Raw genomic sequence first — 27,339 nt, forward strand, 5'->3', positions numbered from 1 at the left:
GCTTTCAGAGTAGAGATTTGAGGTTTTCTCATGTGATAACAAAATCCTATGCAGGTACATTGCGAATTGTCATTTTTCATCAAACAGTTTTGGATTATATAGGGAAAGGCAACTGAAAATTACATCCCTTCTGTAAAATCCAGGGGAAAAGCAAGGAAGTTTAGCCTTTTCTGCTGTATTCTGTTTATGGAACAATTTCTATACAGTCTAATTTAATTTCTATAAAAACTCCACTGATTTAATCCCTATTAAATTCTGAGGATTTGTCCATGAGGGTTGTGTTGCAGATCAGCCTCTAGGACAGACTCCTGATTAGAACCAGAAGTCATGACTCGTATGATTAATTCCTGGTATTATGGAAGCTGTCCCTAGAGGATCCCACCAAGAGGAAGCATGGCACATAGATGGAATAAGAGCCCATAATCTAAACAGGCAAAGAAAAAAACCTAGAAGATTAAATGGAGGAAAAAAACTGGTCACTCAGCAAGTCAGCATCAGGGATGCCGTTCACATCCCTGCCTAGCATTGCTGTGTCATTTGTAGAAGAGAGTGGATCTTGAATGCTCTCACACAACCTTTGAAAGAGCAGTCAGTCCTACCACTGATACCCAGAAAAATCACTGGTGTCAGAACTTATCGATACAGCGCAGCCTCAAAACGCAGGCAGATCACCGCTTATCAATCGATCCCAAAAGAGTGAAAGTGACTTCGAGTAGCTACTATAGTTGCTGTGGGTGTTTTTGAGGCATACTGAGAATCTAGACTACAGGCTGTGTGACTCCTGGTCCTTCAGAGATGGTGTGCTGCAGCAAGGGTGATTTTTCTAATGATGACACCCTCAATATGAAGTTGCTGGGAAAATTCACCTGACATGTATGGTAATGTCCTTCATTAGATCTCCTGTAGACATGTCTATCCTCCAACAGCGCAAATATAATATTTAAGTGATGGTTCTGAAAGCCATAAACTTGACTTCATTAGAATTAACCGGGCTTTAAAATAAGCATGCTCTGAAGAGATTTGCTAGCTGAAGGCAGGAATCCCCAGCACCGTTCTGCAAATATTACCAATGCCGTCTGTAACAACTCCACTCTGACAAGAGAAAGAATCATCTTATATTAAGTGTGCAACCGACACAAAGAAAAAAAACAACAGTGTGTTTATCAGGATCTGAGGTGGTTTTAATTGACCCTATTTCTTTGGAATCTACCAGACAAGTATGTGTGCAGATTTTGTGTGCTACATTTTATCTGAGTGATGGTGAATCCCCTGGTGGCACTAAGATTGTACTTGAAATCTGAGATGTCTCCAGTGAGCTGAAGAAAACTGCTACCACTCCAGTGGACACGGCCCGAACTCCAGCTCCTCGCAGTCCTGCTGCAGTTAGAGGCTCTGTGCGGAATCTCACCGGGCGCTGTTTCTCTGCTGCAAACTTCCCTCTGCATTGCATGAAATGGAAGAAGGAGCACGGCCAGATCCAGACTGAAAAGTGTTATTTTTTACCTACACAGAAATTTCATAGAGGAGGGTATGGAGCAGGGCTTTGCCAGGCTCCCCTCTAGCCCTGTTCTTCTGAAAAGCAGCTCTATCCTCCTGTCCTGCCCTGGGCAGTGATACCAGGGCCTCTGGATTTTGAGTAATGCTATAGGGAAGGCTGCGTAAAGATGTATCCAAGATGCATGACACGTTTTGGTAGGAAAAGGTTAGATTCACTTGCACTCTGAGCACCAACGAATTCTTGCCCAGGACACACGATTTCTGCACGTCGATGCTGAAGATGAGATTGGTGTCTGCCCACTTGGCTGATTTTTGCAGGGCTTCCCAAACCCAGCTTTGCACTTATAGGAATCCTTGGCCTTTACAGCATTTCCAGAGTTGTAGCCACAGTTTTTAACAAACTGATAGAGTTCATCCCCTTTAGAAAAAGAAAGCATGCCACTGAAGTTCAAGCTTGCTTGCAAGGATGTGTTTTGAATTCCTCTGGATTTACACCGCAGTATCTGAGAGCAGACGTTTTCTCATTCGCACAGAATACGGGGAGGTCACGAGTGGCTGAAATAAGCTTGCAGCTAGTTCCCTGCTTTTCATTTTTGGTGTTCTCACGTATCATCTCTGCTTCAGGAAGGATGTAATTATGGTTGATCATTAGTGTTCTGCACTATTTGTGCTACTATAGTGCCCAGAGACCACAGTTGTGCTAAGCACTGTATGTAACAAGAGATTGTTCTTCTAAATTCCTTAGAAGTGAAGGAAAGTTGAGGCACTTGGTTTGAACTCCACAGTGGAAGCAATTCTGGAGCTGAGTCCACTCTGCCCGTGCTCTGCAATTCCTCTCACAAGCTCCTCAAGGTTTCTGGATATATATTCTTTTCATTGCCACCACTCCCCACTGGAAAGGACTTCTTTACCTTCCTCATTCTGATGCTTAAAAACTTTCTTCTGATTTTGAACTGGTATTTGCTCATGCCTGACTTATACCTGTTGTCTCTTAAGCCAGCACCATCTGCTAGCTTAACCAGCACGCTCCCTTTGCTGACATTCTGCCCCGAGAGTGATGATAGTTCACTGACATAGCTCTCTTGGTCTTTGTTTTGCTGGGATAAACAACAAATCTTGTAATCTTTTTCATAACCCGCCTCTGTCCTGGTTGTTGGTGCCCTCAGCTGCACCTGTTCCCATTTGAATTTGTCTTTTTTCAGCATTACTCACAGGAGCAGCACACACTGTTCCTTGTGCCTGGCATTAGCACACTCTGGAAGAACCCTCCCTGATGCAATACTGGCTTTTTGTAATACTTTTATTTTTTTTCCTCCTGGTGAGTCAGAAAAGTCTGTGAGCTGTTAATTCACTCCAGTCTTTGTCCTCAGCAGCGCCCAACCTGCTTCAGTTAGTTGCTCTGCCACAGGTTTCCTGTATGAGTTGAAGCTTTCACTTCATCTCCTGTACCTCAGTTTTTCATCTGTAGAAGTAAGCAAACGCTTCCTTCCCCCTCTACCTTGTCTGGTTGATTTGGGGTAGATGCTCTTAGAAGGTGGGACAGCCTTCAGTTCTATTCATGTGCAGCAAAGTAGTGAACAGAAAGAAACCACGTGGTTCTTGCAGTGTTCCTGAGATATTCATCGCTAACTACTTTTTGTGTCGTGCACCGATTTGTAATGAGGGTTTGCAGCATTACAGCAGTGGCAAGCAGGCATGTTTTCCCCTAGATCAAAGACCATCGCGAGCTGTCCAGAAGGAGTAAGAAGGGTGTGAAGCCCAGTAGCTTTTCCAGATTTTTTTCAGCAAGTGCCCTGCCCTGCCTGGTGAAGGAGTCCAGCAGAGTACGTGCACGCGCCTGCGAAGCTGCTGCACTGGTACTCACACAGAGCGCACGCACACAGCCAAAATTTCAGCTAGGCCTAAATACCAGATGGTTTCTTGCATAAGCCAAACTTTTATGGATTTTAAAATATAGCAGCCACCCCATGGTCAGGACCCTGCTCCAATTGTCTGTTTCTTCTGTTCATTTCTTACCCTCTCTTTCATACTTTTGCAGCTTCGGGATTGGTTGTTTCAAAACTAGCAGCTGCAGGCTGCTAAAAAAAAAAAAAAAAAAAATTAATTAATCAAAATAGCCCTAAACCACAGAAACCTTATTTTGCGAGCAGCACTTTTCTCACCAAACCCTGTTCTGTGCCAGCCTGAAAAATGAGGAGGGGCAGGAGGCTAGCTGACATGCCATGCAAACGTGTTTGGAAATGGGTATTGTGGCAGGTTCGTGTGTACCAGCAGAGCAATGAGACATGCATGACTGAGGTCTGTGCAGCGAGAACCAGGCTGTGAAAAGGAATCCCTCTGACTCCTGACAGACCATTATCTCAAATGCTGCCCACATCTTTCTTTACCCAGGACTTGCCCAGGCGTGGCATGAGTGACACCAGCTATTTTCAGGTCCTGAGGGCTCAGCTCCATGGTAGGAAGGTACATGCTCTCTTCTCAGCCTCTTCTACTGCACAAGAACCACCCTCACAAACACTCACAGCGCTGCTTCAAGATGCTTCTTTCCAAGCCCTTCCTCTACCTTGCATGTGCCTGCATTCACAAACACATGGATGCTCACAGATGCTTTCTTCTCTGCCTCTGTGACTTACATCTAAGCACAAGTACATGTGTGTGACTGGTTTTAACACAGATTAGCAGGCCTGCCATAGTTATAATTCAGGTAGCAAGTCAAAAGACTTCAAGGAATTTAACTGTGTGGAACAGTTTGTACCTAAGAGTCAAGTAGCATCATCAATGAGTGTTGTTCATGAAGCAGCATTTGATACAGATGGTGTCAACACATGCAGTGTTTATTGATACAAGGCTCAGTGAATGTATAATATATAAACAAATTGCTTTTGGGTATCATCAGCTGCAGGGAATAAAAGGATTATAGTTCTGCTCTTTCTTCGTTTCAGTTGCTGGTTAAACTGGTAGGGCAAACAGCTGAAAGATGGATTAAACAATGCTAAATCTATATGTATGTACATACATATATATCTTTTACACCCTTGCTATTTCATTGACCCCATCAAAACTGACCCAGATTCAAACTAGGGTCAGTGGGGCAAGCAGGTCTAGATGACTATCACTGTTGATTTCTGTAGCACTGCCCACATAAAATGCTTTGAAAGTCGTTTTGCAGAAGTCCTTGATTCTGATCTTCCATCTGAATCCCTCTGTTCATAAATCCACTACTGCAGCATGGATTCATGCAGCTACCTACCTGCTTGTTACTCTGTCTGGAGCTGGTAAGGCACTGAAGGGGCAGGACAGCCAGCTCCCGCACCTTGGGGGAATCCTACAGAGGAGCTCTTGAAAGATGGTTTTGCTATGAGAGTAACAACTGTTAGAGAAAAAGCCCCTGTGTGCTTACAACATGAGATTCTTCTTAAGGACACTTAAATTCCTGGCTCTGCCAGGCACTTTCTGTACAAGTGCAGCAAGGCACTGAGCTGTCGGGCAGGGCTCATTGTTCCCTATCGCTCTCCTGCCAGCCAGACCATGCACTTTTTGGAGCACGACCCATCCTCTGGGGTGTTTGCCCAGTGCTAGCACAGTGGCAGCTTGAGCTTTACTCATTCTGAGTCAGGCCATGGGATATTTCACCAGGAATTGTGTCCAAGATGTGCATTTGGTTGTTTGCTCTTTGTTATGACTAACTTAATGGGTTATGTAAATAAGAATATTTGTAAAGAGAAACATGTTCAGAAACCTGAAATTATTTGTAACCAAGTTTTCTTAGCATCTCAGTCATCTATTATTTAGTAAAAAGATAAAGAGGATAGATCTCTCACTGGGTATCTACTCTGCACAGCAGATAACAGCCACACTCACATGCCCCTTCTTTCCAAAAAGCTAGGCTTTATGAAGAATGCTGTTCAGTAATTAGAGAAGAAGAAGCCTGCAAGTGGAGTTTCCTGGGATTTATTCCTCTTTCTCAACCAGAGACCCTGAGCAAATCGTCAGAGCTTTCTGTTCCTTAATTTTCCTAACTGTAAAATAATAATAGCTTATGCTCTTCAGAGAGAAGAAAACTGACAAATCACCACAAAGAGCTTTGTAAGCCCAGGATAAAGAATGCTAAAGCTGCCTAGCATGTCAACAGAAAACCATCTCTGAAATAAAGCTCAAACTATATGGATGCATGAGAAGGCCTGTTTGCAGCTAGGAAAGGAAAGGCACTATTTATAGGACCTAAAAAGTTCTAGTCACTTATGAAACACAGAAACAGTCTCATCTTAGAGCAGCACTAACAGAAATCCCATGCAGCACGCTCTGCAGTGAGCTGGTATGGCTGCACCCAGCCCTGCGTTCCTGGCGGCCCATGGGAGAGCAGCGGACACCGTGTGTTCGGTACTACGTGCTCTCAGGGACACTCTTTTCATTCTAGCCCTGATAATCAAAGATGAAAAGGCCGTGTTAGCTGTGGGTTGCTTTTCTTGAGCAGAAAGGTATGCAGTGTGTGCACATCAAGCACAGAAGATCCTTGCTCTGATGATCTGATGAAAAGAATCCGACGAGCAGCACAGAAGCGCACCCAGGGGGCTCAGCCACGCGCCCAGCCCGTGCTGCTCGCTAACCAGCAGCTCTCGGTGCTGTTATTGTTTCATTTTGGCCTGCTGAGACAGGTGCAAATCTGCTTCCAGATCACACTGGGATACGTGGCAGGCAAATTTTCATTAGAGGCTGCGACAACAAGAAACAGCTCTTGTCTCTCAATGCTCTATAGAACTGGGAGCCTCTTCTACGTGCACCTGACTGTGTCTGTGTGCGAGGCGCAGTGCCTGGGCTGCTAAGGACAAGTGCTTTCCAGTTGGCGGGGGAAAAGCAGGAGCTTTGCACCATTTTGTCTTGTTAGGCGGTCATTTAGCAAGTGCCATTTGTTGCCAGCTGATTCTTAAACAACAAAGAGGAGAAAACGTGCAGTTAAAATGAGTTTTGTCTTTTGGGCAGCCTCCCCTCATTTCATGGAACTCATAGATGTGGTTGAGCACGGGAGAAATTCAGATATATTTCTGAATGTAAACAGCTGGATTGTTTTAAATGCATCTTACTGAAGGTAATGGAGAAAGCCAGCTTTTTGCCTCCTGTCCTTCTAGATGGACAGGTTACACTGCAGATTAGATGAGCAAAGGAGAGCAGAGCTTCAAGCTAAATTAAACACGGGGATAGAGTTATGTGGCTTGAGTAACACAGAGAAACAAGTGAGATACCCCTGCAGAATGAGAGGGGGAAGCTTTTGTGCTCACCCAGTGGCTGAAAGGTCAGCCCTGCTATTACACTTAAACGCATTTCCTCTGTCAAAAAAGACCTGAGCAATGTGAGGTGCAGTTCAGCCGAGGAGAGATTGGGCAGGTGAGAACAGCACAGCAGGGCAGCGCAGCTGTGAGCCGCCTCCGTATTCATTCCTCGTGTCACCAAGCTGGGCTCCTCATAAATGCGTTGTGCGATACAAGTGCACGAGGCAGAAGACATTCAGTTCTGGACACCACGTGCCCAGAGGGGCTTTAAGAAGTAATAGCGTACGAGAGAAGCAAGAGGCAAGGCAGTGTGGGGCGAAGTGACTTCTGTAGGAGGACTGAAAGAAGTGCTAGATGACACGGAAGCACTATTGCCAACTCTTGTGGTATTTGGTTTTCATTTGGAAAGCCCAAATCGCATTCTAATTCTATTAGAATTTCTGCATTTGTTTATTAGAAGTGAATTTCTTAAGACTGAGGGAAAGAACTAGAAATTGAGTCCTGCAAAGATTAAAAACCAAGTTCTAAAGATGATCGGGCTTCCGATGAAGATTACATTCAGCTACAAGACCCTTGGTGCATACTGCATGGGCACTCCGGGCTGGCTCTGAACTAGAAAAGCATGACGCAGCGACACTGGTGCTAGAGCCGTTCAAAAGCAGGAAAACTGCACAGACAGGGACTGTGCTGCCTGCAGGCCAAAGCTGGGTAAGTTGGGATGGCATGACTGTGGAGCATGTGGCTGCAAACCAAAGCTCATCACTGCCTGCTGCATACAGGCTCCTAATGATCGTCATCTCTAAAATGGAAAAAGAAATGTAGCGGGCGCTGGCACCAGTGATCCAGTTTTAGGAAGGGCCTTGCTGGGAGATGAAGTCAGATAAGTTGGTGTGCCCCTCAGCCCCATTTCATTTCCATTATTCCTTCTATCACACAAATGAGAAAAGGAGGTGGGGGCTGAGTTTTGTTTATTAATTCATGCTTCAGAATGACAATAGGACACCTGGACTAGCACCTGTCAGAATATGATGCAAATTAGCCCAGCAAATCTAGTCTTCATCAGCACAACCATAATGAAGCGCTAATAGAACTGATAATGATTTGAATAGTATTCACAGGAACAAGCTTTGCTCGGATATTGTCTCAATTGCATTAATTAATGCGGTACCTACAGAAATGCAGCGTTGCTCCCATTCATAGAGACTTCCTGATGCTTTTCTGTTGCAGCTTGTTTTTCAAACAGACAGTGCCAGGACTTATTATATTTGCAAACAATGGATTGTGAAGATGTTCTGATATAGTCCAGAGATAGAGAGGTGAAGATGGTTGAAAGCTTAAATTAAAGCAGAATTTCCTTCTGTTTTCTCAAAGGATAGGTTAGCATTTGCTAATAACTATCACTGGCTGTAAATGACCTAAATGTCACATGATGGATTTTTCTCTTATTCTCTATCTCTCACTGAGATACTGCTCTTCACAGATGACTGTATGTTTGCATAGGTTTTGTGAGTGGATGCAAGCCTTTTTACCATACAGAGTTGTTATGTTGTCTATTTCATCTTATGCTTGCTTATTTGTTTCTATTGTGAACTTCAAATTCAGAAGATAAGAATGAATTAGAAAACAAAAAAATCTCTTTACAGTGTTCAGATACAGATAAAGTACAGCAAAGCTGAGGCTGGGTATACATAGATGGCCTTTGCATGAAATATAGTAATTTTTGTTGAATGCCTCCCCAGGAAAAACAGGTAAACAGGAAGGTATTTAGTTACCCCAACTGAAAAGAAGGGACATGGAAATGATTCTTCAAACAAAGAGAATCCCAGGAGCAAACTGATCTGTCCTGAGGAAAGAGCTCTGGGTTCTGATCTAAGGGTTTTAGTGTCATCAGTTTCTTTGTTAACAGAACCGCACAGACTGGGTGTAGCATGGGCTACATTTTTCGGAAATTCAATACCGCTGACATGTGAGTTGTTGTTTTCATGACATCTCATTGTGGATTTGTAAATCTGGTGAAGCACAGAGGTTTAGGCCAAACGTACTGGTTACCAGGGTTCCTGTTTGCACTGCGGGGGGGAGCTCGTCGAGTCAGCTGCAGAGAAGCCCTCATATGCAGCAAACCTCTACAAAGCAAAGAAAGGTGGGGGGGACAGTGTGCAAGTTTAGCACAGAGCATATTGGGTGAAGTGCATGCAAATCTCCAGCTGACACAAGCTGTATCTTCTCCCACGAAAAACTTCATAATAATCTGTGCAGAACATCACTTCAGGATAAACACAATAATGCTATAAATACCCCAGGCCATTTCCTGTTGTTCTTACTGCAGCTTGCGCAGGGTTTGAGTCTGGGTGAGGGTGTGCCTATAATCCACATAGTAACACATACATTAACCTTCTTCTCGGCTTCTGCCATCGATTGTCTCATGGACTTGAATAAAAATGTGCATTTCTTTCTAAACAAATGCATTATTTGTCAGTTAACCTGCGGCTTGCCCCGCTGAGAATAACACTGGTCACTAAGGAACTGAACAACATTCTTTTCTTCACATAAAGGATTTAGGGCAGCAAAGTGATAAACTCTTGTGCTAGTGAACACAAGAGCTGAGCAGAACGTAATGCAGATTTCTCGTCCTAAGTTATTTCAGTTCATCCACGTTCATAATTTTGACTGTCAAAGGAAATTAAACACACCTTAACATGTGAATTGAGATGATCAGAAATGCAAACTGTTTCCTGAATGTTTTATGCTTGATATTTACAGAATTTTATATTTTGTTCAAGTGGATCAGTTATTTTAGTGAAAACCAGAAGTAAAATTTATGTTTGCATCTGCTTGTTAATTGCATAAGTACAATGAGAAGAAAGCGAAGGAGGGAGGAGTAAAGGAAAGAGGGAGGGCTCGGAAGTGTCAAGTATGAATTAAGTCTTTGGAGGACTAGATCAAAAGTTCCTGTAACTAAATCATTTTTAAACTGAGCAATTTCATTTAAACAGGCGATTTTTTTAACAGTGTTGGCAGCATGCTTTTTACAACACAGAACAAACCAAAAGCTGGGATTGTGAATACTTCCAGAATGGCTTGGATTTTCCATCCAAATTAAGCCAAAAAAACTGACACACAAAAACTGACCAAAGCACTTCTCTCTGACGGAGACACTGCACTGCTAAAGCCTTGAACACGTTGCTCCTGAAGTGAACTAAAGCCCAGACTTCTGTTAGCCTGGCTTACTGAACTTGCAGGGAGCATATCTGGTTTGCCATGCTAGCAAACCACTCAGCTAGTAAGTACATTTGAAGCATACAAGCTCACCTGATAAAACACGCATCACCACCCTGGATGCACACACAGGGAAAGGGGATGTGGGTCTGAGCTTCAGCAGCGCAGGAGGACCAGAGCCAAAGTCTCCTGCTTCTCAGAGGAGCATCTTCAGACTTCTCTGCAGGAAACACAGATAGCTGCTGCTGCCATGGGCAGTACTTGTGAGGGGGAAACAGCTGTGTTTGTGGTGCCTTTTGTTTAACTCCGTGATGCTCAGGGTGCTGCAGGCCCTGCTCTGCCCAGTTGCTGGCTTGGGACAGAGGTAGGAGTGCAGCTTCCTAACCAAGGGGAGCTCCGAGACCCCACACAGGGCAAAACCACAGGCACTTCGGGATTTTTCAGCCTTTCAAATAGTCAGTTATTTAATCATTTATTTAATCATTTATTTTTTTATTTAATCATTTGATGGACGGAATTATTTTGGATTGCAGTTTTACACCTAGGTTACTTTTTCTTCCGTCCTTTGGATCTGACTTAGAAGCATGTGGTCAGTTTTAATCAAGTAGCCACTCCCATCTTCATTCAACAAAGCAGTTAAATGATTCCTTCAGCTTATATGAGAAACAAAGGTGATTTTGTCAAGATAGAATTAGATGGATGAACTGAAGAGAAACTGCCCTGCTTCTGAAATGAAGCAGGCCCCAGCAGCCATTCTGTGTGTTGCTGTCCGTGAGAAAAGAAAAATACACTTGGAATAAGAGTATTGGTTTAAAAAAAAAGATCATTGTGAAACAATTTGTCTGTGAACTTGAGCAAATGAAGTAAGGCGAGTGTGTGCAATGGGCGCACTGTGAAAGACATGGACGGAAATGAGAACAGCAGGCAATACAGGGGGAGAAGGGCCCGGTGAATGAAACAGACAGAATGCTCTGCTTCTGCTCCTGCAGATCGAGATTTTACCGCCATGCACTTTTCATACGAACTGAGTGAAGGCAATGAGTGCCATTTTCAAAAGCTTTACACGAAGGTGAGGAATATTTTGTTTGCCTAATTCATATTCATGCCTTTGAAGAAACCACCTTCCTTACCTGTCCCATCGTGGCTCAGCATCTAAGTGGATGTCATGAGAATCCAAATAATTAGGCTCAGCCTGATTTTACTGCTCTGAATGATTTTCCTCGTGTCTTTGCTTGATTGCATGTCAAATTTTTTCACAGACAAGAAAAATGGTGTGAAGGAAATCCCTAAGCATGACCTTTGTGGGATCTGTGAGATAAAGAAGGCAATATTTTGACATGTTTAATGATATCCACCTAACATTTCTCTTGGACGATACCAAAGAATATTCTTCCCTGGTGATTAATCCTGACGTCCTCTGGCATTTCAAAATATGTTACGTCTGCTCTGACATGAAGAGGTAACAGGGGAGAGCAGAGCACATGTAATGTTATCACTGTATGATAGATACAACACATGTTGCCATGATTTCCAACCCAGAGCCCTATAGCAGGGGGTTATAGGACTTGCTCCAGTCTTGTAGGAAAGTGCAACAGACCATCTGGGCATGCACCAACTGCTGGGGAAAGGGCAGCTAGTGAGGGACACAAAACCACTGTCACATCATGTTCTTTGGCTGCTTCTCTGCGGTTCATTATTTTCCTAAATTCAGAGACATGGTCTCACCCGATCTGTAGCCCTCAGAAGCTAACTGCTACTACCCAGCTTCTTCTGTGAAAGCAGAACAGAGGGTGTTCCACCATCTCTGCTTCCCACACATTTATCTCTATCATTAGCACGTTACCACGTACAAGCTTTTGCCCTTCTAGCTGTTGTTGGGAGATGACTCATATTTCCAGGTAGGCCAATCTATTCTCACACCCGCTGGTGAGGGTCAGGCAACATTTATACTTATTTTTTGATCCCTCATAAGATGCACTGATAGCTGTGTGCCACGCTTCCCATCATGCTGTCTTTCGTGGATTATTAAGAGGTATCTGTGAAGCCAACGCTTTTCTGTCAGCTTTTATGGTGTAGCCAAGCAGCGGGCGCCCATGGCTTCAGCCAGTGAATGCTGCAAGCCAGCCTCTGCATCTTCTGTCTCTGTTACCTGCTCATTCCCAACCAAACGGAGTGGGTTGGCGGATGAATTGGATGTGAACAGCTCCAAAGCATAAGAGAGGCCCTAATATCTCTCAGAATCACTTCAAGTGTTACTGCAATCCCATCTCCACTTTGTAGATTTCTTCTGAGAACTGCAGTCACTGCACGAGTGCGCGGCCCTTTCTTCCTGTGTTCTCTGGATTTGTTCACACCTAACTCTCATTCAGAGCTGTGCATCCACAAATTAATTAAGTGCTTCACCCAAAGGCTCGCTTCCACTACTTCCCCTATTTTGTAGCAGCTCTGAAAGGTGCAATGTTTTGTGTCTCAGTGCAGCCCAGGTATATTGTTCCAGTAATAACAATGACAGTTCTTTACGTGCTGGTGACTGTCTCTTGTTCGGTGTGTACGGAGCTGTTTTTCTTTCCTATTGTTCACCCTATCAGCATTAACTAAAACAATGTTTTGAATCTCTTGCTTGTCCCCACTGAGAGAAATTGGCTTAAACATCCTCAGAAACCAAACAAAAGGACAAAGCCGCTGACAAAGCAGCACTGCAGAATTTCTGCTTTTTGACCACCAAAAGTCTTGCCTTAAGGATGCTGATGAGGAAAGGGACTGTTAGACATGGTTCTTCCCTTGGATGTTCATGTGGTGCCTTGCAAATCAGTAAATCCTGTCCTTTATAGAGGAGCACCACTGTGAGAAGCTGAGGAATGGGAGGAGGAGAGGACCCCCGGCGGAGGCAGCCTGGCCTGTGGCAGGTATCCTAAAAGGGGACTGCAGCTTTTTCTTGGTGCTTATATGTGACACCCCACTTCCCTCTAGGGCAGGAATTTAGCATCGTTTTAGGTGTCACAATATCAAAATGCCAAAACTTAGCACTATTGATGTACCTGCACAGGCAAATAAAACCAGCCAGAGTTCAGATCTACAGGGATGTTCTTAAAATACTTCTAAGCATCTAACTGCTTCTTTAGGTGTCTGTCTAATGTCTTAGGAAACTCACCAGGTCTATAGGTTATAACACTTTAGATATTGACATCTTGCCAACAGATAGTACCTACTTTGTGCATTTGTGTGGGAGCCATTCATGCACTCATGTTTAAGTGCGCAAACACGCAAACACCTACATGGAAGAATCAAACATACATCAGCCCAAAGACAAACCTTCCGTTGGCTTTGCTAGCATGATACCAAGCCCAAGAAGGCTTAATTTGTCTCCAAAAACGATAATAGTAAACCCCTCTGTTTTTATCAGGGAAGTATAGAAGAAGGATCATGGTAGATATGCTCTGATCTTTTTCAGCTAATGTCTTTTCATCAGAAAAATGCAAATTTATCAAAGCCCTACCTATTCACTGGAAAGGCTGGTTTTTGGCAGTTTCCTCATTTTGAAAAAAGAAAAGATTGAAGCTGCCAGAAGTCCAACTTGATGCTTTCTCAATTTTTCCAAGCTTTGTTTTGAAACGACTCTTCATTTAGAAATGTATGCCAACCGCAATATTTTAAGAAAACTGAAAAGGCTCAAACTGCAATGAGACAGAATATCTGAAATAAAATATTTCAGTTAAGCTAGGATGGAATTCTCTGGATAATCATTTTAACTTTTTGTCCATAATCAGGGTTGGAAAACTTCTCAAACCTTGATGAGTTTCTCAGGATATGAAATAGTCCTTTACCACATCCTAGGTCTGTCTCCCTCTCACCTTGTGGCCTTGACAGCCACTTTTGCCCTCATTTTGCACAGAGAACTTTCGCTTGAGTTGAATAAATAAATTGCCCAGGTGGTTTATGAGAGATGCAGCCTTAGGGTGTATTTATGCACTGACTGCAATTGCATTAGTGTGTTCGCAAGAATTTGTTTGAAATTTGCTTTTAATTTCTTGATTATTTTTTTTTTGTCAGATAAGGAACTTAGGTCTGATTTGGTCAGAGACACCGAGAACGTGCTGCTGCCCTTAGCATCAGACAGCTTCATGAAGCTTTATTATGGAAAAAGAATAAGGGCAGTCTTTTTCTGGTTGTGAAACCGCTTGCAGTCTGAACACTAAGCATATCTTCCTATTCTTATTTTCACATCTCAGAGAGTGGAGCTTACCATGCTTACCTTCACAAAATCCTGGTGAGGTACCAAAATACGATCACTATGCTACAGGTTAGCACCAAAGGTCCAGAAAGCCTCAGAACAAACAGGACGTATGCTGCCTAAACAGTAGATGAGCCCACATCTCCCAAGTATCACTCTAGTATTGAAACCACAAGAACATCTTTTTTTGTGCTTCGTGTACACTTCCTGCTGAGGAAACAAGGTATGTTGAGGTGTGAACACTGTTAGCGTACTTGTTGGTATTGTGAAAGCTCCAGGACAACAGAGATACAAACCATGACCAAATATGGACCAGTGTGCCGATGTGCTGGGCTCAGAAAAGAGCCCGTTCTCATTCCCCCAGTGCATTTACAATCAAAGCAGTAATCTAGCAGCAATATATTCCTTGCACTGCCCTTCTACATCTGGATGCACATGCAGGTATGGCCTGAAACTCTTAGGGCAAAACACAACGTTGATATTGATTTGGGACTATGCCAATGAGTGCCTCAGTTTGTTTTCTTTTTTAAGCCCTCAATTTCGGTAACAAATCAGAAATGGGTCTTTGAAGTTTTTTTTCTTTTTCTTTTTTCTTTTTTTTTTTTTCTGCAATGCTTCCATTTGCTTCTGAAAGAACTGAACAAATACCAGAGCAGGACCGTGCCTGGCCCTGAGCCAGCTAGTGACAGCAGGGAAACCAGCACCCACAGCCTAACGTGGCTGAGCACACAGAGAAGGCACCCACATTCCTTGGGCCAAGGATAACTGCTCTCTTAAGCTGCTTTAAGCGTTCCAGCCAACTGGATACCTTCTTTTTTCTATCCTTGTAGGAGTTGGAATAGCAAGCTAGCATAGGTTCTCACTTTCACAAACGCACAGAAACCCTAGTTGCCTCTCTGTAGGGTGGCTGTCTGGTTAGCACAGTCAGAATTAGGAGGGGGGTTATTTTATTAGCCGGTAAAGCTGATTGATTTATTAGAGCAGAAATCTCTTGCTAGCTCCAGCGCAGGTTATTCTCCAAATGCAAACTCTATTTCATTTCACACACACAAAATAGCCAAAGTGCCTGTGTTATGAATAGGCCCCTTTGTTACCCTGCGAATCGACAAGACAGACTGTTTAGTTCATGTCTGTACATTAGCAAAGGAGGACGGGGTCTGTGAGACAGATGTGGCCTTTAATTGCATGGAAATATTAGAAGATCGTTAAGCCAATTTTGACAGGGTTTTCCTCTTATGGAGGGAGCAGAGCGTTGTTTCAGGGAAGGCGCAGGGAGCAGCCCTGTCTTGCCGGCCCCACAAATAGGACCTTGTCCTACTCCCTCACCCCAGTGCTAAACAAAACCAGAGGAGATTTAGTCAGAAGCCCCACTTTCCTGCCAGAGCTGCAGAGCTACATCTCAGAAAGAGCTTGCTTTAAATTGCATCTGATAAAAGGCTTTTCAACGCAGCTCAGGGGACTTGCCCTGGTAGAGATAAGACGAGCCGTATCAGCTCTGCTGAGAACATGGAGATGTGCCGAGAGGCCTGCTTCTTATTTGTGTTAGCATGTTAGAGTGTAAGAAACACTTCAGCAAGCGGAGAACAAACTGCAGTCATCTCAGAAAACATCGCAGGGTTGCATATAAAGGCTGCCCTCTCCCCTGTATAAAGGCTAGCTTTTGTTTTGATGGCCTGGGTTTTGTTCTTAGTTCAGTTGCACTCTTCCAAATGACTTTCAGTAGAATATTTGGTTGCTTTGTGCTGGTTCCTATGCCATAAAATTGAAGTAACAATCTCAAGTCTGTTTGCCTAGCGCCACTGAGGTGCTGCCTCTCTCTCTTACTCACATTGCTATGGGAGGAGGTTACTGGCAGCTCAGTATTGTACAGTTATCGAGCCAGAGCTAATGATCATTGTTAGAAATCAAACCAGCCAACCAAACATGAAGTTAATTGTTACAAGTTGAGTTTTCCAGATGAGTTGCAGGAAATCTGGGCTGACTCTGCATGGACCACGTGGAGATCTGCAAAATGGTCCTAGAGATGACAGAAACCTGATCAGAACCAGCCCCAAAGCAGCTCTTGTGTATATAGCTACATGTGTTTCTAGCAGCACCTCCTGCAGAGGAGAACACTGAGATGCCAAGTGACCCTACCTCAAGCTGGAGACTGAACTGGTCTCAGTGCTGGGATTTGACTGCTGCCAGCCTTGGCTGCCAGCCCCTTCCCTCCCCAGCATACTGTGAGCCTGGGCTCCACTGCTTGCTTGCTTTCACTGCAGCAAAACATTTGAACTCATCTGCGGCCTCTGCCTCCCTGGCCTGCTTTGCTGGGGCCGAGGACAACTGGGAAGAAGCAGCCATCAGTTCGCAGAGGGGTGGAAAACTAGCTGTGAGGGCAGACTTGTGGAGGTGGCAGGAGCAAACGACCTTATTTATCTAAGCGAGGCTCAGAGCCCTTCTCAGTACCATGCTGATAAAATCAACAGACTTTCTGTTAATGGTTACTGGTAAGAGATTTTTGTAACTTTTTTGCTCAGCCTCCTAGGAGAATAGGTTTTGCTTTTGTCTATCAGTTCCAGCCTTAGGACAACACTTGTCACTTCTCTGACCTCTGTCTTCCCAGGACATTGGAACACTGCAAAATCTGAGAATTTCTGGGGTCACGCATTGTACAGATATAGAAACTGAGAGATGCAGACATCAATACAGCTGTAAACAAAGCCCTTTTTTATTTTTACTCTCACATCTTCTGCTGTTTATCCAGGAAAGAGGGAGCATTTGCCGGCTGATTCTAGTAAGTGGACACCAGAGATGGGGTTTGATGGATATATTTAATCAACACATTCCTGAAATAGGTTGTTTGTCCTTAGCAATAGTCCTACTGTCATGTTAGGCATCAGAAGCTGTTTTACTATTGCCTGAAACATGAGTGTTGGTAGGATAGTCTGTTCTCTGTGACTGTGCCAGGTGCCAGGATGGAATTGTTGTCCAAGAGGTGAGAGTGCTGGCTATAAGTGAGTCCTTCCAGGACCTTTGTCTTGCACCAAGATTAGGACATCAATGTTTCTTTGTAAAGAAACGAAAAGCCCCTGGGAACTTCCAGTGGAGTAAACTGGGTTTTCCTGTTCAAATATCTTGATTGAGATTGACAAAGAAAATATCTCAGTGTAATCCTGCCGAGCTGTTTTCCTTGGAATGCCACAAGTAGGCTTGTTCACAAAATCTCTGCTTTTCCTATAGGCGTATGCAGAAACAATCTCGTCACTGGAGCCACAGGGGCTGGGCTCGGTGCACAAGAAAAACAGAGATCCATGCCATCCCAGCAGGGTGGCAGCCGTCAGTTCCACGGCCAAGTGGAGGAGACCAGTTGGGAACTGTCTGAGGAGCCAGCAGAGGCTGGGTATTCTGCACAAGGCATCAATGCACAGCTTTATTAAGCACATGGCAGGGCAGTAGTGGCACCTGTGTTCGCAGCCAGGGGCAGTGGGCAAAGGAAATGGAAAATCTAGTATTGTTGCTAACTGCTTCTCCTTTGGTTGTTTTGTCCCGTGACGTTTAAGCCTAATGTTTTAGAGGGTTTCAAGGGTCTGTAGCTCCCTACTCCTCTCAAATATGTGTGCAATTTGTGCAGCTCTTTTGAAAATCTCAACCTTGGTGCTTGTTCATCCCAGTGAATGCCATTCTGGAGAGAACGAGGCAGAGAACAGTTTAACAACACTCTATCAAGTGTATGCCTATGCTGAGTTTTGAGTGCAAGGAGCTGTGCAGAGTGTGGGCTGGACGTGTGGAAGAAATAGGCTCCTGAGAGTCCTGAATTGCCATTTGCTCTTCTCTCCATACTTCATGTCATGCACACTTGACAACAGGCCTAAGTAACCAGCTCTGGGCTGAAACACTGAATTTACGCTCCGAGTGTCACGAGCACTGAGATCCCGAGCACAGATTTAATCCAAACATAGCTCAAACCTGGAATGCAAGTAGGCTCAAGCACTAGTGCTTGTAATGTCAAGTTACATCTGGTTCAGGGTTCAGGACTTCAGGACTGCGTTGTACTCGTATATGCTTGCTCTGATACCGTGTCCAGACCTTGTGATATGCACTATAGACGTCAGTGATGGATTATGCTTTTCATATCCTTTTGGCTGAACCTTTCCATCACCAACCATTTCCTGGGTAAAAGGCATTCAGCTTTGCTCAAGATCCCTACCTCTGTTTCAGGGGAGAAGCACATACTGCGTTCTCTCCTGGAGACTCTACTGTGATTTTTTCATGCTGTTGTTTTTCCTTAGTCTGGAATAAGTCATCTTGGGCTGAAAGTGCATGTTTTGTTCTCTGTGGATGGAAACATAACAGCACCCGATGAATGTTTCCTGATGGGCTTCCTGCGATTGTGAAGGGAATGGTGTCAGAGAACAAAACAGGATACGGTTGCGGTGTTTGTGAATGTAACCGGGACAATGGTATCAAAGTGAAATAAAAAATAATGAATGGACCTTGGTGCAGCGGTGAGTCAGCGCTCAGAGGAACCTGAAATATTTGTACCTCTCTGAACTGCCACCTCCCAGATCTTGCATTCCTGGGAGAACACCCTTTTTACAGTTTCCAGCGCTTTAGCAGTAGGAACCGTCCTGAAAAGATAAGATGGTGCGGCCTGCACCTATTCCTTCATGTTTTAGAGCCCACCTGATGTCCTTTTCCAAGGCAGCCTGTTAAAGGGGAGACACGTAAATGTGACCCTTCCTCATGACACGGTCCCCCTAATACTTATGGGTTTTGCACTTTGCTGTTTCCCTTTCTGTGATGATTTATTTATATCAGTAAGATTCAATTGCTTTTTCCATGTGGAAAACAAAAACAGCAAGGTTGTTATATTGCCTCAGTTTCTGGTAGGAGTGAAAGTACCACGGATGGTATTGGTGGAAATCCTGATCACAATTTTGCCACTAAAAGCCAGTCTGTGGCACAGCATCAAGGAGAGGAGCCGGGCACTGGGTGCTCTGGGACAAAGCTGAGGTCAGCACGGAATTCTGCATAGCAGAGGACTGCATTTATTCTTCCAGATACAGTTTTGGCTTGTCAGGAAGCCAGACTCTGAAACCATCTTGCAATTTTCCCTCCATGTGCCTTCAGCAGAAAGGACCATAAAAATGCTACAATAATATTTACTGAAGGGTGTATGTTCACAGTTATATCCATGTGTCTCTGTTTACAAACGCATCTGCTCAGAGCCAGTCAATTATTTTCCAGGGGAAGGGAAAAAATTAAAAGGAACGTGAACTAGAGCTAGGTGGATTTGACTACTGAGCTCTGGAAAGCAGTCACCCGTGCGATGTCAAGTTATTCATAGTGAGCACGGACAGCTCTGGAGTGGAGAAGATGTGGGCAGATCAGTGGTGATCTAAGCATAGTAAGCTGGCCAAGGGCAGTGCTAATACATGGCAAAGGCTGATTGGTTTTCTGGAAATATGATGTGGCTTGGAAAAGATCCACAGAGATGATTTAGTCCTCCCACCTCAGCAGACAGTGCTAACTCCAGAGTTATGCTGATTTGTTCATGGAGGCAAATCCTTTTGTAGTAAAATTCACTGCCAAAAACGAAACCTGTCTCGACCAATGCCAACGGCAAAGCTTCCAGCACTTTTAACAGGCTGGAGGTTTCACCCCCAAGGTTTAGTACTCACCCTAAATCACCTCATGTGTTTTGGTTGGCAGACCTGAGCGGGAATTCTCCCAAACTTTCTGGTACCAGAAGCCAGAGGCTGTGATTTGTCCCTTGTCTGTCAGTGGGCAGACACTTCATCCACTCCTCCGCTACTCCCAGCGCGTATCACATAGGCAGGGTGTGAAGCACCGCAGAACAGTAGGATGGAGATGTGATAATCTCTCAGACATGCCCAGCCTTCTCACTTCTTATTTCACCATATTACTCTTAAGAGGTCAAGGGACCACAGCAGTAATTTGAGCAGGTCCTTTTTTTTCACTTCCTTTCCTGGTCCTGTGCTCAACCTGCACGAGACCATCTCCTGGAGACTGCCCACATGTCTGAGGCTGCTCCTACGCCTCCCTGTCATCAGCCCTAATGCAGGAACTTGTTGGGGACGAGTACTCGGGACCCATTTATTTCCACCCGGTATTCAGCCTGTTGGAAACAAATCAGTATGGGCTCTAAGCTGATTGATGCAAAGCTTAGACTGACAAAAAAATCTTTGGTCCAGATCCTACAAATGTACCCATGTCAAGCGCTCCAGTGCTCTTCTGAGAAGTGAAGCACAGGGCATGGCTTTTTTTGTCCTTTTTGAGTCAGCTTTTGCGGATCTTGAGATCACAATAATAAAACATTCGTTTTAGCAACCTTATTTTATCCACTTAATGTGCAATTTCATGGAAATAGTGGATGTAAAAATTAAGAAAAAAAAAAGACTTATATCCTTATAAGAAATTTTGCAAAATCATCTTACCCCAATTTTTAGCTGGTTTTGTGCGATCTCTAATTACAGTCTGGTTTTCTGGTTTTACTCCCTATGCCTATCTTATTCCTGCTTTGCTTCCTCCTACCATGAGTTACTAAGTTGTGGTTTCCAGTTTATCTGAATTGTGAAGAAATGCTGCTGCGTTCTAAGGCTGCCAAGCTAAGCTCCATTGTGGTGCTCCTGATGGAAAGTAAAAGAAAGGCAGGCAGAGCTGCAGAGGAGAGCTTGCATCACAGTTTGTCTGGGTAGCTGACTTACTTTGTAGTTTTGAGCAATTCTTCAGTACAGAGTAAGTACAAAATTAGAGGATACCGTCAGCATAATTAAATGAAAGTTAACATGCAATGTTGGCCCTCCTTTCCATACAAAGAAAGCCTCAACTGTACAGAAACTCTGACACAGTCTTAAAGGCATGCTGCCTTCCCCTTAATCCTCAGTCCTGATGCTGCAGGGGGGAAAAGCAAAACTGCACCTCCTCCCATCCCTCCTCAGGGCAGGGACAGCTCTGAGGCATGGATGACAGTGTTTGGGTTGCCACAACACAAATAGTATCAGCTCAGCTGGAAAATACTGTGAGCAGGATAGTTAGTCACTGTGCAGTTCTGCATGTAGATAGAAGTCCAGAGCAATGAAGTTAGGCAGTGGTGACTCTCAGCCTTCTGTTTGCACTACAGCACTATTTTGGGTCTCCAGTGCTAGTTGCAGCCTGCAAATCCTCTGCTATAGAGGCAGGCCTTAAATTGATTGTGAAGGGCACAAGATTGGATTGTGGTTGTTTGCAATAAAACGCCTATGCTTACAATTTTCCAGGGGGAGTTACGGGAGTCCCTGCACCAGTCACATAATATGCTGCAAGGAAAGTGAAATAGCAAGAGCAAACCTCAAATAAAGTACACTGGAAAGATGTGGAATTCAAAAACTAACAGCTCTGGGTGAGGCTCAGCACCCCCTAGGGCTTACTGCGTGTGCAGGTTGGGGCAACAGAGGACTCAAGGAGAAAAAGGGACAGATGGGGGAATACCTTGCTAAAGGTTATGCCTAAGATCAAGGGCAGAGATGAGAATGATGCTCTGCCTTCCTGCCTCCTAACTCCGTGCTCAATCCATTCAAATGCGCTGCCCCAAGATCAACCCAGACTCCGCTCCTCTGTACATTTTATATTTGACTCATTTTCTTGTAAGTCTGATGTTATCTCCTTTCTGCTTGTATGAGATGCTGGCAAAAGAAGTGCTGACTTGTAAAACTGCAGTGCCAAAGTCATTTCTGTTCGAGGAGCAGAACCTCTGTGCTAACCTCAAGCCATATGTAAGACTTGTTGCTGTTGGTACCTCATATTTTGGTGCTCTGCATTGCACATCTGGGCTCTGGCAGCTGGTGGGTCTGAGTTGGTAGCATTCACTTTACGAAAATATTTCTGGAGCAATTTTCCCACAGGACTAAGAGTGGTGAAACTATATTACTGAAAGAAAAGAAGTAAAAAAGGCACCCCTCTAGAGGTGGAAGTTCTTTCCATGCACAGCATGATGGTTCAGGTACTCAGCATTTTCTTCTAAGCCAGACTTTGTGGAGGAGGATGAATCTTTGATCTTTAGCGATGCCTTTTAAATGTGGTTATGGCCAGAAAAGTGAATGCAAAGAGCTCAAAGTCAACATTCAGCGTAAATGCATTGCATGCACCTGGAAAGAGCTGTTATTGTAGGCACTGCATCATATCTGGGATGAAAACACTGACTAGTGTCACCTCACCAGCTCTTGTTTTCCTGACCTCTCTCACAGAGTGGGGAACCGGGAACCTCCAGTGAGCTTTCCTTGGCAGTGAACTTTAGATAAGGTTAAAAACCTGAACTTTTAATTGTCTTGTCCAAGGCAAACCTTGGGAGGTTAGAGAGAACGTCAGGATATCCTCGGGCTAGGTCTGCTGTTAGTGCAGTCATCAGCGCAGCCAAGCCTGTGCTGGGGACAGTGAGCAGAACAAGGAGGTGAATGGTGACAGTTCACGTTGCACATCCTCACTGTGTGCATGCCCCTGACTTTCACCTGAGGGCTGTTCATACAGAATACATCCCTTTCATGCAGAATACACGCCCCAGAAGTCCCGCTCAATTCATTAACTCAAGTAAAACCTTTTGCTAACACTCAAATGCCATTTGCACTTGGCAGTAAAGCCTCAGGATAACTTGCCTGAAGCGCTGCCTCTGCCCTGCCGCCGTGCTGCTGGTGTGACCAGCAGAGCAGGCTGCCCTTCCTGCAGCACAGGAACAAAATCACAGCACAAATCACCATACTGAGGCACTCACACGTGGGACCTGGCTCTAGGTGGCTGGCCTAAGAAAACAAAAACCTGCAAATTCGTCCTTGTCCAACTATCAGCCGACATTACTAATAGCCATTTCACATTTTCATGTCTAGGGGATCCACAAGCGTGTGCTAGCTCTGTACAAAGTTCCCTCAGTGCTCTCAGCAATGGGAGCCTGTCATGGTGGGCTGCCTTGAGGAGGCTGAGGCTGCACTCTGCAGGGGCTGAACTTGCCTATGGCTGTGCTGCGAGCGGCCTAGACGGGGCTTGCCGCATTTATGCCAGGAATGTGATTAAAAACTGGAAAAACTGAAGCCGGCCTATTCCCAGAGGCAATATAATGTAACGTATATGCCAGAGTAATACACACAAGACCCCTGTCTCAGACACAGTCTGGCCAGCTCAAGGACACAGCCCAGGAGGCGACAGTGTGGGGGGAGCTCTGCAAGCAGTGCCCTGTCTGGTTAGGTTATGTTAGCACCTTTCACGCCTCGCCTTGCTCTCCCAGTTGCCCGTCACCAAACGCTAAGTAACTCTAGATTCCAGTGGGACAGACATTTGCCCTCCGGTATGCAGTTTAACTCTTGATCCCTTCCTCAGCAAGAGCTGAAGCCAAACACTTCCTGATCAGATTAGGTCCTTCAAAACGAAATCTAGCCAAGTAGAGCCTCTGATAGTGAGTTCAAGGCAGGTTGTATGCTTTCCCCATCCTGGCAGGGTCAGCTGAGCCTTGTCCTCTTCCAGGAGAGTGAGTCTCACATAGTCCTCCTTGTTAGGGTGTCAGCTGAGTGGCCCCGTGCTCTGATCCCACAAACTAAAGGCTACCTGCTGCCTACCACCCCTTTGCTTTTCTCCCAAGCTGTCATGTCCAGATCACAGAAAAGCTGTCTGCAGCAGGGCTGGCAGCATGCCACCCGACTTCCCTCGCATGCAGTCAGCAATGCTTGTTTGCTATTTGCTTGCACGACCTGACCGTGAGCAGGTGTCACAAGCCACTATCTCTCATCTGCAGACGCTCTGTGTGTCGTCGGTTCCCTCGGAGCCATGACTCTGTAGTGTTTGTGGCTGTAACTAACTCAAAGCTTTAGCTCAAGCGATCCCTGGTTCAGTGACTGCTTGGGCCTGCCACGATGGCAGTCGTCACATTAGAATTCCTTTTCCTGTGTGCGATGAAGTTTTAAAGCCTGTTCGTTTTGCAGGCTGCGTGCACTCAAGCAGCAGAACGCAGAGCTGCTCCATGCAACTGCTGCCTGCCCGCCGGCTGTCAGTGCTGCATGAATGCTGGGTGCTGTGCAGGCAGGGCCCAGCCACTTGTCTTTCAGGGAAGGCCCTTATCTGAGGAGACAGACTTTCCATCTGATACCAGACAACTGTGTACTTGCCTTTTGTTGGCTCTGTGTATTGTAAAGATACTGGCTTAATAACTGATCCTAGTCTGGGGCTCTTCTTTGCTTCTTGCTGTTTTCTTTTCTTTTCTGATTTTTTTTTTTTTCATCAGAATCTCTCTTCAGAAGAAAAATGGCTTTAGGCAGAAATAACATTTTCCCAGATATTGCTTCCTTCAAAAATAGATTTGTGTATGTTTTTAAACTGGAAATCTCCGAAAGCAAACAGTTTAAGAGCATCGTGTGAATTCAGAGTGGTACAGATGGTTTCCTTGCCTCTCACTACGAGGATCAGCTCTCACCTGAGATGCACAGCACAGGCAGTGTCCAGGGAGTCAGAAGTCAGCCCAGCACCCCATGTATGTGTGGGCCACTGACCACCTCATAATGCAGGGAGCTCCACATTTTCTAAGCAGAAGCTTAGGGAAGATGGGTCATTTCGGAACCCTTGTCTGACACCTTAACTTCAGTAAATCAGAGGAGCAGCAAGCTTCTGGAGCCCTCCCTCTGGAGGGAAGGCCTGCTCTGATTCAAGAGCTGCTACCAGACAGCACTGTGTTCTTACACCGTTCTACACAGGCAAAGTTTGTATCCTGGAGAAATTCTCCATCTGTTTCTGTGAGCATGCAGGAACATGGAACACGCAGCATTAGGCAGCGTGGGGTAAAAGCTCTCACTGTTGTTTAAGTGCAGCCACCGTCACAGCTGCTCAGTGTGAGAGGTTGCTTGTAAAATACTTGTAGCAAAGACTGTGGCTTCAGCAGGACTTACACACATTTGAGGGTTGTCCTGAATTCAGGCTTAGTCAGGCCCACTGAAACTCTAGGCTACGCAGGCGTGTTTGGTTTTGTTACGTGATCTGAGGTCGGAGATAGAAAAGAGCTGATATTTGTAGATGTGGAGCGCTGACATGACTCTTTCTAAGTGGGTTAATTTCAAGCCGAGAGGGATTCTAATATTTAGCCGGTAGACTGTAACTATTGACATTTTTTTGATGATCTCACGAGCCCCTGAATATCTGATTTTCACGTAGGATCTCATGTAATTGGTGGATTCCAGCAGCTGTACGTTTCTAAGTTTTCAGAATTTCTGTTTCCCTCCTTGGTTGCGGAAAAAGCTTGCAAAACTAACCTCAGAAATGACTGTTGTGGGGAAGAAGGCAGAGAACAACAATTTATTATTTTTAAAAGCTCATAATTTGGACTGTGTCCTGTGAATTTGGAACGCCAGAGGTTTAGCAACAGATCAGCTTTGAAAGCAAAGGCAGCGTCTGCATGCTCATGGAAACCCACTGCTGCACGTATATTACAGGCCTTCTCAATGCTCAGTCCACAGAGTAGGCTACTCTATTGATGCCTTTGTTTTGGAGGTCTGCTCCATTAACTCACATTAAAGTAATGTGTACTTTTAGTCTGGGAGGTTCCTCGTTCAGTTTCTGCCTTGCCAGCCGTGATGGCAGCTGCGCTATGTGCGGTTAGCTGAGCTCCATCAAGAACACGCAGACCCTGTCAGATGCACTTGGAATAAGGAAGGCCTGTGCCAAAGCCTTTATGAGCCTGGCACGCTTCATTTAGAAAACCCAAGCGCATCAGCGCAAGGAAATTGATAGTCAAAACTTTTTGTCAACATTCTGAGTTTCAGCAGGAAAAAAAAAGGATAACAATTTCCTGTTTTTAAGCATTTCTAGAAATGCACAGTTTGGTAACTCACCAGTCCTATGTTTCCCACAAAATAAACAAAAAGGGTTAAGGAATGCATTCTTTATCCCACCACTAACACCCATAACTCTGAGCTGCACTGACTGCTTCTGCTACATGGGTAACCTCAAAATACAGACACCACACAAAACCCTTTGAAAGAAGATGCACAGAAATAATATGCACCTTCAAATGGCACTCCAGACATTTTATATACGACGTATCTCTTTGGCTGGTTTTGGACCAGCAAGTGCAGACAGGAGGGCAGGTAACTACACAAAATCACAGGTGAAGCTGCCTCTCAAGAGTGTTTTCAGTGATCCCTGAGCATGGTGTAGCACCCAGCTGCCACCTTTGCTGTTTGCAGAAGTCAGATAACCTTAATTCTTGCCCCACCCAGCAGCCAGCAGAGGAACCCACTGGTTTTGCATACGGGTTGATGGACCCCGAAGCATCTGATTCAATCTGCAATCCTGACAGGTGGCAATTTCAGACAGAGCTGGGCAGCTGGGGGGCCCTCGCAGGTGCTCACCAGCTCAAAGAGAGAATGAGAGTGGGGTTACTGGTTTAGTCACAACTCTGAGCGCTTGTTTTTTCTCTCTTCAGGAGGCCCTGTCGGTGGTGAGCGACGACCAGTCCCTCTTTGACTCCACGTACGGCGCTGCCACTCACCTCCCCAAGGCAGACATGACAGCCTCAGGGAACCCTGACTATGGCCAGCCGCACAAAATCAACCCTTTGCCTCCTCAGCAGGAGTGGATTAATCAGCCAGTCCGGGTCAATGTTAAAAGAGAATATGACCACATGAATGGATCAAGGTAAGGAAAGACCCTTTCCTTCTCTGCTGAACCTTAAATAAAAGTGAAGTGCATGTTGTCCGTTTGCGCTCTGCAGTTCAACAAACTCAGCTGTCCATGTGTCAGACCTCACTACCCCTGGAACCAGTGTTTCTTATCACTCATGGCTGGCAGATCCTTAGGACACAACTCTGCCAGTCTCCCTGAACGCTGTACAGACTGGGATGTGAGACTGCCAGGACAGAGTTCATCCCGCAAACACTGTTTTGATTTACACATTTCCTCACTTAGGTCAGCATCTCACAAATATGCCATGGTTCAAGGGGCTCCCAAAAATTGAGTTTATACCAACTGTTAGTGGAGCTAGTGCAAGCTGCACTAATGGACTGTATGAGCTTCATTGGAGGGAGTTCTTGTTGCACCTGCAACTAGATTTCTGCTTTCCTGGGGCAGAAGGAGCAGTAGGAAACTGGAGAGCTATTTGATGAAGACAAGAAGAGA

General features: G+C 44.9%; 1 protein-coding gene and 1 long non-coding RNA gene across 6 annotated transcripts in view; one reads left to right on the forward strand and one right to left on the reverse strand.

Moving 5' to 3' along the window:
- FLI1 (Fli-1 proto-oncogene, ETS transcription factor) overlaps window positions 1-27,339 on the forward strand; it is an 85,373-nt gene that overhangs the window by 22,347 nt on the left and 35,687 nt on the right. For all 5 annotated transcript variants that reach the window (XM_021375925.1, XM_021375928.1, XM_021375929.1 and 2 more), the window contains one exon: window positions 26,648-26,859. In XM_021375925.1, the coding sequence (XP_021231600.1) occupies window positions 26,648-26,859 (212 nt within the window). The remainder of the gene's footprint in view (window positions 1-26,647; window positions 26,860-27,339) is intronic.
- On the reverse strand, window positions 1,074-13,569 carry LOC110387618. Its single transcript, XR_002432628.1, has 2 exons — window positions 10,074-13,569; window positions 1,074-3,575 (listed from the first exon to the last, which is right to left on the reverse strand). It is a non-coding gene; the product is annotated as an uncharacterized LOC110387618 (long non-coding RNA).

This window comes from Numida meleagris, chromosome 23, assembly GCF_002078875.1.
Source record: "Numida meleagris isolate 19003 breed g44 Domestic line chromosome 23, NumMel1.0, whole genome shotgun sequence".
NCBI lineage: Eukaryota > Metazoa > Chordata > Aves > Galliformes > Numididae > Numida > Numida meleagris.